This window comes from Chiloscyllium plagiosum, chromosome 12, assembly GCF_004010195.1.
Source record: "Chiloscyllium plagiosum isolate BGI_BamShark_2017 chromosome 12, ASM401019v2, whole genome shotgun sequence".
Lineage (NCBI taxonomy): Eukaryota > Metazoa > Chordata > Chondrichthyes > Orectolobiformes > Hemiscylliidae > Chiloscyllium > Chiloscyllium plagiosum.
In genome coordinates, this window is record NC_057721.1 from 11,713,155 (window position 1) to 11,725,846 (window position 12,692).

Consider the following 12,692-nt stretch of genomic DNA (forward strand, 5'->3'; position numbering starts at 1 on the left):
AGTCCAGAACTAGAGGGCATAGGTTTAGGGTGAGAGGGGAAAGATATAAAACAGACCTAAGGGGCTTTCACGCAGAGGGTGGCACGTGTATGCAATGAGCTGCCAGAGGAAGTGGTGGAGGCTGGTACAATTGCAACATTTAAGAGGCATTTGGATGGGTATATGAATAGGAAGGGTTTGGAGGGATATGGGCCAGGTGCTGGCAGGTGGGACTAGATTGGGGTGGGATATCTGGTCGGCATGGAACGGTTGGAACAAAGGATCTATTTCCATGCTGTACATCTCTATGACTTAAGTTTCTTAATCATTTTTAGTGTTTAGGTTTTAATATAATGGTGTATTGATAATGGTCAGTCTTGTGAAGGATTTGCTCTTTTTTTAAAAAAAAATCTATATTACGCTGTCCTGTTGGCACCGTGACCCAATTTAATTTGTCTGAGAGCGAGGCACCCCCCCCCCCCCCCCACCCCCAAAAATCAGGTTATGTTAATGGAAAATTGTTTATACTGGAATGGTTTATGACGGATGGAGTAAACATTGGAAACCATTAGCTTGTTACTTGGCTCAGAAGAATCAAAGACTTTAGTTTGAGAAGCTCCACAGAATGAATGTTTTTGGGGCAGTTGGGAGGAGAACTCCTGGGGTCAGAGTGTTCTCTCGAACAGAGGAATATGTTATCTTTGTCTAGTTTGTACAGTTAACAGACCAAGAATTTGGTTAGAAGTCTGCAGGTTATTGAATGCTGAGAATATCTAAGATCTCAGTTTTGTGAGCATGCATGGTCGAAGACTGCACAATTCAGCAATTTACTGGACAAAAACTGGGGAGAATCAGTTGCGTTTAACTCAAGATTGGTATAGAGATGTAATTTTTCTGCGTTTGAATCATAATAAAGTGGTGTTGGGGAATAGGTTGAGCCTTCAATTTTCTGGATGTTTTCACATTTTGTGTTCTGTATCTAAAAGGGTGAAATCTTGCCAACCCTTGATGACAAACAGTGACAAGTCAGTTTGAAAAATATGATGAGATTGTGATTCTGAATTTTCCAGTGTTGGAAATAAAAGGTTCTGCAATCAATTTCTGAATGTCAAAGCAAGAATCGTGGTCGTGAGTAGCAAGACTCCCGTGTGTATGCTATTCGTATCTAATCTTAACACATTATACATTTTCCTACTTGTGCTGGCTAGAAACAAGCCAGCAATTCCCAATATAGATACCTGGTTGCTCCATCTTGGACAGCAGTCCCTGGCACCTCATTTTATATGTCATGGACAATAACAGCTCCCACCCTCTATGACAGAGGTTGAAATCTGACAAATACCAGCTTAACCGCAACATCATGGCACATCTCTGACCTAATTCCAACATAGTTCACCCCTTCAGTGCTGTACTTGGGAAGACACCTGAACCTTTCATAATGCTGCTGCCCGGGGAATTTGCATACATGGACAAGCATCCACTTCATGGTTTGGACCAGGCTGCATCACGGGTCATCTTGCTTGATCTCAGCACTCATGTGCTTTGCTGCCATATGTCAAACTTGAAAGTTCAGCGTTTCTGTTCTTGCCTCGCTGTTTAGCACAGTCTCAACTGTTCATGGTTGTCAGCAGTAATTAGTCAAGGAAGTAGACATGTTGCTGTATGGTACAATGCTATATAAATATTACACCTGCACATGTGTCAGCAAAATACGCAGCAAACACACTGTATGATTCCGCCAAATGGCCATACGTGCATTTCCAAGAGGCATAGAGTTCGTAATGTGTGTTGAAGGTTTTGGTGTGGGGTGGGTGGCTGCTTCCATGAAGCACAATGGTTGGAGTGGCTATCCTGTTAAGCTGTCGCTCATAGTAAAGCTGGGGGATGAAGACCTAAATCAGAGGTATGTGAGGACATGTGATAGCTCAGTACTGATGAGATTGCTTTCTCCCTTGCATTCTGTGAATGTGGAGATTCTGGTGCCTGCGTCACTTTGTGCCAAACATAATCTACATAATCTTCTGTCATCTCCGGAATTGAGAATGCACAATGGAAAATGGCTGCAACAACACTTAGAATGGATAAAGGAAGTATTTTTCTGTCTGAGCGTGTAGGCCTATTTGGCTGTACTCTACTCTCCTTTCAAGAGAGAAATTCATTAATGAAATGCATGCAGTGCGGGATATAAATCCTGGTGTGAGTAATAGTGAGCATGTAATTATAGATCGTAGTCATCTCTGTGAAGGAATAATCACAGGTGACCTTAAAATTCAATTCTCAATGCGGTCCGCAATTCCCAAAGACAGTCCAAGATCCCATAAATTTCCTCTAGGCTTGAACTGTAAGTCTTCACTGACATGCTCTCGTAGATTAGATTAGATTACTTAGTGTGGAAACAGGCGCTTCGGCCCAACAAGTCCACACCGCCCCGCCGAAGCGCAACCCACCCATACCCCTGCATTTACCCCTTACCTAACACTACGGGAAATTTAGCATGGCGAATTGAACCCGGGTCTCTGGCGCTGAGGCAGCAGTGCTAACCACTGTGCCACCGTGCCGCCCAGTATGCACTGTTGCCTTTGTTCAGTGATGAGGCTAGTGAGACAAGGTGTCAGTGATCATCCTTACAATGTCCTGTGGCGTTTACACACAACTAATTGCGCAAGTAGGTTGGAATGATGTCCCCTATCTTAAAACTCTGCGTGACCCTCCTTGTTGAGATCGTCTACTGAGGACTATGATAAACCGTAATTTTTGTGTGAAGTAAGTGCTGACTGACATTATTAAGAACCAGTTCTCTTTCAGATATTCTGACAGACGTTCATTTGGACTGTGCCCCATAGATCCAGCCACAGCAGGGGTTACCTTTGCTGTGGCAGCAGTGCTACAAAGGTACAGTGAAATGAAAGACCAAATGTGCCAGGAAGTCCAGAGCTAGCAGTTACCTCCAGCTGCCAAGCAGCCATTAAATAAGTCACAGCCACCAGGGCCCTTAGGATGTGGAGGAGCTAAGAGGCCCAGGGTGTACACTATGCCTTTTCCCCAAAATTACCAGGGGTGCAGTGTTTCCATTATAGGAGGAAGACCCTACACAGTCACAGACTATCAACTGCTGTGATTTAAAGGTTTGAATGATCATCCCATCCTGGTCGCCATCAAGGTGAGAACTTAGCTAAGTCTTTTATTCAACTGGCTGCTTCCAGGGATTCAATGGGGACCTGTGTGGTATCTCTCAATCCTCAACCCTCAAATGTAGTAAAGTTGTTACCAGTGCAACTTTGCCACATCACTCCATTTCATGTCATTTCCCCATGACAAGGTCACTGGTGCAGCCTGGGCTGTAAGCTTTGCCAATGTTGCTGGTTTCCCCTGGTGCAGGGTGAAATACTGTAAACATCATGTTGAAACTCCCATATCATATCGCAAGCTTTGTCAATGTGAAAGCCTTCCATTCTGTCAACGTACAATTATCTGTGTTCATTACCATACTTTGGATGTCTGGATCTGGTACTATGGGAGATGGCATGCTTAAATTTTTGAGACTATTTCTATTTTGTTTCTAGGGCTAAGTGCCTTACAAAGCTGGCTGTTGAATGATATGGGCTATCATCTGATTCCACAGTGCAAATCCCTGACTGAGGCTGAGCACAGATACAGTGCTGCCTATTCTTTAGCCAGGGCCATGGTGGAGAAGTCAATAAGTCTGTTGAAGATGACTTCCTGATGTTTGGATTGGTATTGGGATGGACCTTGCAGTACACCCAGAGTGTGTGCTAAATAATCTTAGCATGTTGTGCTCTGCACAGGTGGAGCAGGCAACTAGGGGAGCTGGGAGAACAGTGTTTTCAAAGGGGAAAGATGAAGACATTAAGCAGAAGAAACATTACCTTCAGAATGCAACAGCATCTGGCACGACAAGGCTTAATTAGTTTCAGTGGGTGTGATGTGGATGCGGTGATCATTCATTGACTGTAAATTTGTTGCTCGAAAGACTAGTGCCTGTCTGTTCCCAAAGTAAATGCAGCTCTTGTTGTTTTGTATTTTTTATTTTTGCTAATGTTAATTAAAAGTGAGCATTTTCAACTGTTTGAAGACTTTCAAGTTGATATTTTTGTGCTGGGCATTAGTAGCACATTCTTAGTGTTTTAAGAGGGGTAACATTAAGGATGAGTGGCCTGTGTAGTTTGATTTTTGTAATTGCAGTTGTGATGTCAGTAAAACAGGTCATGTAGAATAGCAGTACTTTTACAAACAAAAACAGAAATTGCTGGAAAAGCTGAGCAGCTCTGACAGCATCTGTGAAGGGAAATCAGTTCATGTTTCTGGTCTGGTGACCCTAACAGCATCCGTAGTTCTTTAGTTTTTATTTATTACTTTTACAAATGTGAACTTTGTGCTTACAGTGAAATGTCACCTCTGTGCTCTCAGTTTTTCTATGTGCCCACTAAAGGCAGTTCCTGGCTGACAGTGCTTAACCTGGTGCACAGCTAGGTGTTAATGGCAGCAGCATTGAGAATCCATGCAGTGACAAGTATCTTTACCATTGCTGAATACACAGTACCATGATTGGGATGTAGAGATGCATAGTTTGAGGCAAGCTCTGGAGAGTAGAATGAGAGCGCCCAACAGAACTCTGGGAGAAAAACTCCCTGAAAAAGTACACGGTTGATCTTTGGTAAAATTCAGGCCATTGCTTTTATTTTAGTTTTTGTCTTTTGCATAATAAATTTCAATTGTTGCACTCCACAGCCTTGTGACGTTTGTTTGTTTGTTTGTTTGTTTTTGTTTGTTTCAGTGAATCACTGCTTTAATAATTAAAATTTTAAAAGTCTAAACAGAACACAGACTTGAAATGCTAAATCTTTTCTCCCTCCACAGATGCTGCCAGATCTCTAATTTCTCTAGCACTTTTATTTTCAGATTTCTAGCATCTATACTATTTTGCTTTTAAAATGATCTATCAACATTGTCAGCCATCATGAATGTGGGATCCAAAAATTAAATTTTAATAATACTAAATTATTTCTTTGTTAAACTCTGGTTCTCTCCATCTTGCATCTGTATGTACAGAGGAAACTGAAACTAAGCATGGATCTGCAAATTTTAAACTCTGCATTGCTATTGCAACTACTGTAAGGGCACAATGGAATGTTGCTGTACCACATAAGAATACATGAGACAATACAGTCGGGTCTGATGTAACAAGATGGTTCAATCGTTGTGCATTCTCACATTAGAAGAAAATCGCGCTATAGCCGTGCTATTTAAACTAATAGGGCTGGAATCGCGTTGTAACCAATACAAGTACGGAACGTTCACAGTCTACAAATAATGGTCTAAATTCTTCAATCACATTAAAGGCAGTTCGCGTTAAAGAAACAAGCATTATAGCAGAACAGACTATATAGTCCTTCTAAATGGCTCTGCCAGTCTGTAATAAGATCATGTGTGAAAGTCTATATTACATGCCAAAATTCATTCATGGAGCACAGAAGCTGTCCATTTACTCTTGGGGTTAAATATGGGGGTGGGGGTAACAGTTTAGCATTATTGTTTGGATTTGCATTTGGCTCGTGCTATCTGTTACTCCTTCTGTAATTGGGCCATTCTCCATCATTGGCTGTGCCTTCAGCTTCCCAAGTCTCCGTAATGTTCCCTCCAAGCAGTGCGATCGCCCTCTTTTCCCTGTGAAAGCTGCATGCAAATTGGTTCTTTAAATTAATACGTGTTGGACTACTCCCAAATTTAAACAGGCCAAGCATTTGAACAAATCATGTACACTCCAAAAGAAAGAGTATTGGCCCCAAGCTCTGAAATCTATTCCCTCAAAACCTCTTTTTTTAAAATTCCCGGCAGAACTTTTATTTTTAAAAGCCTACCTCTCTTCAAACTTTAAACACTCCTCTCAGCTGTTTCGTTGGTGCATTGTCAATTTTGTCTGCTTATATTTCTCTGAAACTTCTTTTCTAAATTGGTGTATTATGAATGCTAGTTTTAACGCAAAATATTCTTTCCCTTCTATATTTAGGTGTTTCTGGTTAGGAAAGCCCAAGGTTCTGATGCTGGACAATTATATGCTATGAAGGTGCTTAAAAAGGCTACATTAAAAGGTATGTAATTTATTATATGTACGTGTTTTGCCCTGCATTTGAACTCATGATATTGCACTTTTCTGCAAACAATTCAGTATACTTTAAATTTTTTCTACCAACTTATGGTATTTGTAATTGTGGTTAGTGGAAAGCTGATGCACATCCATAAATGCTGAATTAATACTAAGGAATAAATTGACATTGCAAAGGTTATAAGTATAGGTGTAATTGATTGATAGTGGGTGTAATGAGCACAGTACAGTAGCACATGGATGAGCAGAGACTTTGTGAATACTCAAATTATTTAACGGTGGCCCAACCAAAAAAATATTTCTTTTAAAAAAAAGTCATTAGTAACGAGGTTAATGGAATATGGAAGCAAATAAATGACTTATTTAAATGGTCAATCTGCCTTTAGGAAGCAAGCTTGTGATAGCATCACTATATCATACTTGAAGGTATAAGGGTCTCATACTTCATCTTACTCATCACTTGAAGCTTGACATTCGACTAGAAACATGTTCCTCCTGTAAACTACTAGGTTAATTGTATTATAGACAATGTTTATAGAGTAATGTTTATAGAGTTGTAATAAATGTGTTGGATCCATCAATACTGCAATATCCATGCCATATTTCTTGTGTTGAGGGAAATAATGTAAGCATTGTTTTAACTGATAAAGCACCCTGGAGGAAATCTCTACTATGCTAACATGTTGGTTGTCTATTAAAGACTTGTGTATTTGGGTAGGAGATATTTAGAAAACTAGTTCAAGACCAGCCAGACAATACCTCTGGACAACAGAGAATTCAGGCAGTTTCTCATCTTTTTAAGCAGCATCAGTTTTTGAGAATGCAGGCAACCGAACAGATCTTTAGGATATTAAACCATTAAGGAAGCAGCTGATTACCCTTTCGTTAGAATTTAAGTTGTTAAGACAAATATCTGGGATTATTTTTTAAAAAGGCTGAAATGCACTTTAGAGTTGGATCACATTTTTTGCATATCATGTTATGTCACCTTTACTGAATAACTGTTCAAATGATTTGTGCCGTTCTATCTTACAGGTCAAGCAATTGATCTTCCCAAGAAAAATCTCTAGAAATCTTGCTTTTTTAATAGAGGGGTTTTGCAGAATTAGCACACCTGATCTTTCCATGAGCGATCAGCTCAGCTGGAGTACTGCAACAGGCTGTGCTGCAAGCTTACATTTATGAAAGATGTATGTGATTTGGTAGAATCATAGAAGGTTACTCATCAGGGATCAAGGACTTTAGCTATAATAAATTGTTGTAAAATGTAACTGTAGTTCTTGGAACACGATGGTAACTTAATAGACGTTAGGGAATTCAAAATGAAAGGTATTGATGGAACAGATAGGAAGCACTATTCCCTTTGTGGAATGAAGTAACAGATTTAAACAGCGAAATATTTAAAGGGAAAATTAGGAGAACTGTTTGCTAATTTGGGATCTGATATGCTGTAACCTAGAATGCTGATGTGATCCATAAATAATTTCTAAAAGGTGTTGGACAGGTTCTCGAACTTGCAAGGTTACTGATGTCTCTTTCAAAAAGTCAGCATTGGAATGAAGGTTGAATAGCTTCCTCCTTTGTGCTGTATTCCATTAACCTATATAGAAGAAAAATACAATGATTGTGAAAATGCTAGTATTTGGTCTGGTTGGAACTAACTATTGAATTATTTGGTTTATTGGCAGCCCTGTATTTCGGTATGGTTCTGCTTTTGTGAACAAATTTTTTGTTTATTAAATTCAGGAATTTATGGTGTGCGCTGTAAGTTATATATTTTAAATATACAATGAGCACCCACGTCACACACGCTTCCAATATTAGATGTGAGGTTAACTCCCTCTTGCCATTTTTAAGTTTCTGGGTATTTAGGTACTTCAAGCATTCTGGCCACTCAGTTCAGGACAGTTTCAGTACCCCACCATCACCAGGCAATGATCAACTTCCTGTTGAAGCTCAAAGATTATAGTGAATCATGCTGGGGTTCCATGTCCTTTCCTCATTTTGATAATTTCCCCTCATATGATCTGTATTTTCTTTCTAGATATCATTTCTTTTGATATGATTGTGGTCGAATGTAGAAAATTGAGGAATAATATGGTAGTGAATCAAATTAAATTTTTAAAATCTGTTTGAAGTTATTCCCTTGAGTTGGTATAAAACTTTGCCACTGGCAAATTAAAAACAAGGAGGCATAATTTTAATACTTCAATGAAATTGGGAGAAAAAAATCAGGAAGCATGTTTTGCATACACAATAGCAGAAATTTGAAATAATCTTTCTCATCTCCAATTACCAAGTCCCCTAATCTCCCTCCTCTTCCCTTCAGCCCCATCTCCTCCCATCCCTTTGTGTCCAGCACCCTCTGCCCACACTCCCTTCTTTATTTTAACACTTGGAGCTTTCAGGACTGAGCAGTAAACTTTTGCTATGTAAGGACATCAAGCAATATGAACCAAATGTTGACAAATGGAGGTGATGTACAAATGAATTGCAGTCTAATTGAATGTTGGGGCAAGCTCGAATGACTCAACAGCTTAATCTGATTTCTGGGAAACCGTTGATTCATGCGTATTTCGTGTGCATTTTGTGCCTGATTGCTATTGATGAAGTTGATGCAATTTCTCAGACAGTGGAACCTGGCAAGATCCCCATAGAATTACTTAGTTGCTGCATTTAACCTTGGTTAGGTGTCCCCACCCTTGGAATTTTGTTACTGGGAACTGTGCACTGCGTCACAATACTTTCCAGTATGAGAGGTTGTTACTTATAAGAACTTGTATATGGTGGGAGAAAATGTGAAGAATACAGCTCTGTTGACTTTTTAACAATGGGTTACAGCAAACTTTTTAAATTAACTGGCACAAAAGGGACCAGGAGTGTGCTGGTGGATCAAATATTCTGGATAATGAAGAGGTATGCACAATCGCAGTAAACCCTGATCAAGCGAAGTTTTGAGACAACAACATCCCTCAAAAAACTGTGTAAAGATATCAATGTGTCACTTAAAATCAATATAAAAATGCACAGTAAGTAATAGAAACATAATGCAGGTGATACACTTTATTTACAGCATAAATATTACGATATTTAAGGTATATAATTTTTGCTGGTTTGAGTGCCAGTTGACCAGGGTCTGGTTAATAGTTTGCTATAATTTCTTACTTAGTCAAGTATACATGTTGTACTTTATCCTTGTTTTGAAGTTTATTTGCAGTATCCTGTCTGCAATGCTTCACTAAATAAAAATTTAACCATGTGATACATATATTTCTTGCCATCTTTTAAGTTTTCTACTTAAGTATTTATCAAACTTGCCTTTCATTTTGCACTCGTTACAGTAAGAGACAGAGTTCGGACTAAAATGGAACGTGATATATTAGTTGAAGTGAATCATCCATTCATCGTCAAATTACACTATGGTAAGTTTGTTTTGAAAAAAAAAAGTAATATGCAGTATTGCAATAATCTGAGTAGATATGGGGGTGGGGAAGATGGTGCATTGTTGAAGTCTTGTGTTCTGATATCATTTAGAAAAGCTTTCGTAATATATGGAGGTGGTTCTTGCGCCTCCTGCAGATGTTTGAAACATTAGTTTATTAGTCTGAAGTGCGATCTGTGGCTCAGTTCGCACTTTATTCAGAGGATTATGTATTGATGTCCCACTCTGGGACGTCAACCCAAAGTTACTGGGGAGGACTACATTGCTGTCTTTCAGATGAGACATTGAATTGTGACTTTCAGCTGCTATCACAGATGAACACACAATTCCACAGCATCATTTTGAAGAGAATTTTGGGGAGTTATTTCTCTTCCTGCCGTTATTTATCCCTCCGTCAATATCACAAATACATTTTCTGACCATTTTCACACTTGTAGGAATTTGCTGCGTGCATTGTTTCTTTCATTACAACAGTGACTGCATGCCACTGACTGAAGAACTCTGAGATACTTGAGATAACTGTAGATACTATCGAAATACAAGTTTGTCTTGTTACTTAAAAATAAAAGAACGTGTGTGTGATATGTTACAAATTACATCCTTTGTGACAGTGATAAATTATCCCTTCCTATTCTTTTGAAGTTGTCTACATCTTTTGACAATACATTGCACCTCTTGACACAATGCGCTACTCCATTCTCAAATCTGCGTTTTCACTGTCCAGCTAAGCGGAAGTGCTGTATGTATTTAGTTCTGTTCTAATCTTTCTTAACTGTAACCAGTGAATTACTTATACTGGCTGCTCCTCCTCATCTCACTGCTACCTCTGAAGTTTCCCAAGGAACTATTCTTGACCCTTCTATTTTTCATCTGTATCAGTGCTTTAATCTATAAACACTTCAGATTCTCTGTAAATGTGGATGGTCAGCTTTATTGAATTTATTGTCATGTGTACTGAGACACAGTGAAAAGCTTTGTCTTGCGAGCAATACAGGCAGATCACATAGTTAAGTAACATAGTAAATAATAAGTAAACAGTGGCGCAAAAATATCCAGGCGAATGTTAAGATCTGAGGAGCTTCAAACCTGTAAGTTTACATGAAACAGTAATTTTTAAAAGCATGCTATTAAGTTTAGAGTGTAGAATGATTGTAGGAAATAGGAAACTTAGATCTGCACGCAGGAGCTCACAAGGACTCGACCATGTCCGGCGCCATTATCACTGTATACTTAAATTGACTTTGATTCATTACACTAATTTGGCATGCAGTATTTGAAAAGCAAAATTTCTCCAACTTAAAAATTGGAAACACTGTTAACTTTGGTCTCCGTCGAAACTTTGTTCCGTGCCCACTTTGATTGTGACAGAGATAAATTATACCTTCCTATTCTTTTCAAGCCATGTACACCTCTTGCCTGCTAATTGTTGAGATGACCATTTCCCCTTTTTCTATTTGTTCACTAATTGAATTTCCATCTACATTGCATCATCTACACCAATACCAAGACTACCACTTTTATAATGTTATTTGACATTGACCATTCTTTAAATCATCTGTTGAAAATCTCACTAATGCTTTTGTTCCCTTTTTAGACTTAACTATACCAGTCCTTACACCAGGTTGTCATCAACCTGTGTTTGTCCAAAGCTCTGCTCATATCTTAATTGGTGAATGAGTTTTGAAATTATGCATATCATTGACTTACTTTGACCAATGCTTCAATTTTAGAATCCCCATCTTGGTGTTAAAAACCCCCACAACCCTACTTTCCATCCTTCTGTAGCCCCCTTTAGCCCTACAAGCCATCAATATATCTGCACTCTTCCATTTCTAGCTTCTTTTGTATCCTTGATTGTAATCATTCCACCATTGGTGGCTGTCCTGAGGTCCTAAACTCCGGGAATTTCCCTCCTAAATTGATCCATCTCTCTAAGCTCGTGCTATGCTCTGTAAAACCTACCTCTTTAATCAACTGTTGTCATTTTCCATGATTTTACTCAGTGGCTCAATGTCAAAAAATGAGACTTTTTTTTCTCCTTTTGGGGCACTTTAATGCATTAATGTATTACTAGAGAGTTAATGGCAATATGTATTTTATACTTTTCAACTTCAAACCACATTGGTTTAGATCTCAAAATCTATTTTGATGGTTATATTCAGCCTATAGTTTGAAGAGTGGTGGACACTGATTCCTGAGACTCATTGCTGTAATTGTGATACAGTCTTTAAATGTTCTGATATTATTCCTGGATCTCACTATTCATCTAGATATTACAGAGGAAGATGTACTCTGATAAACATCCTCCATTATTCAGACTGACCAGTGATGCTAAATCTGAGAAAATATTAAAGTTGAGCCATAAAAATGTGTTGGAAAGCTAACTTGATAAAGCAGAAGGTAAAGGAGAGATAGGATAACAGCCAGGACTACAAAAGTGCTCTAAACTTCACATTTATTCTGAACGTTCCCAACTGCTACGTGCTTGTGGCAAAACTTAAATGCATGTTATTGATTTATAAGACCAGTGGTAACACAGGATATTAACGATTGCAAAATTGTATAAAGTATTCGAGCTGTCTAGTTTATAATAAATATAACTGTTATTGTTGGCTCCTTTTAAATTAATACCCATCCAAATGAACTACCTTTTCAAAGCTTTCCAGACTGAAGGGAAACTGTACCTTCTGTTGGACTTTCTCAGGGGAGGAGACCTGTTTACACGGCTATCCAAAGAGGTAAGGACTTGCTGCAATGCATTTTTATCCAAAACAAAAGTGCCAAGTAATATATTTGCTTTGAAATATGTTGAGTACATTTATCAAGGCCAAGTGCGATAGGAGATTGTATCATAATGGTAATGTAACTGAAATATAACCCAGAGGCCCAGGTTATCACTCTAGGGTCATAGCCTCAAAGCCTACTACAGCAATTGGTGGCGATTCATCTAATGAAAATCTCAAGTTGGTACTTAGTTCCATGGTTGAAAATGTGTTGCTGGAAAAGCGCAGCAGGTCAGGCAGCATCCAAGGAGCAGGAGAATCGACGTTTCGGGCATGAGCCCTTCTTCAGGAATGAGGAAAGTGTGCCCAGCAGGCTAAGATAAAAGGTAGGGAGGAGGGACTTGGGGGAGGGGTGTTGGAAATG

General features: G+C 39.0%; 1 protein-coding gene across 8 annotated transcripts in view; it reads left to right on the forward strand.

The window, feature by feature from the left end:
* LOC122554978 (ribosomal protein S6 kinase alpha-3) overlaps nt 1-12,692 on the forward strand; it is a 125,319-nt gene that overhangs the window by 46,755 nt on the left and 65,872 nt on the right. For all 8 annotated transcript variants that reach the window (XM_043700470.1, XM_043700462.1, XM_043700465.1 and 5 more), the window contains 3 exons: nt 6,008-6,089; nt 9,445-9,525; nt 12,204-12,283. In XM_043700470.1, the coding sequence (XP_043556405.1) occupies nt 6,008-6,089; nt 9,445-9,525; nt 12,204-12,283 (243 nt within the window). The remainder of the gene's footprint in view (nt 1-6,007; nt 6,090-9,444; nt 9,526-12,203; nt 12,284-12,692) is intronic.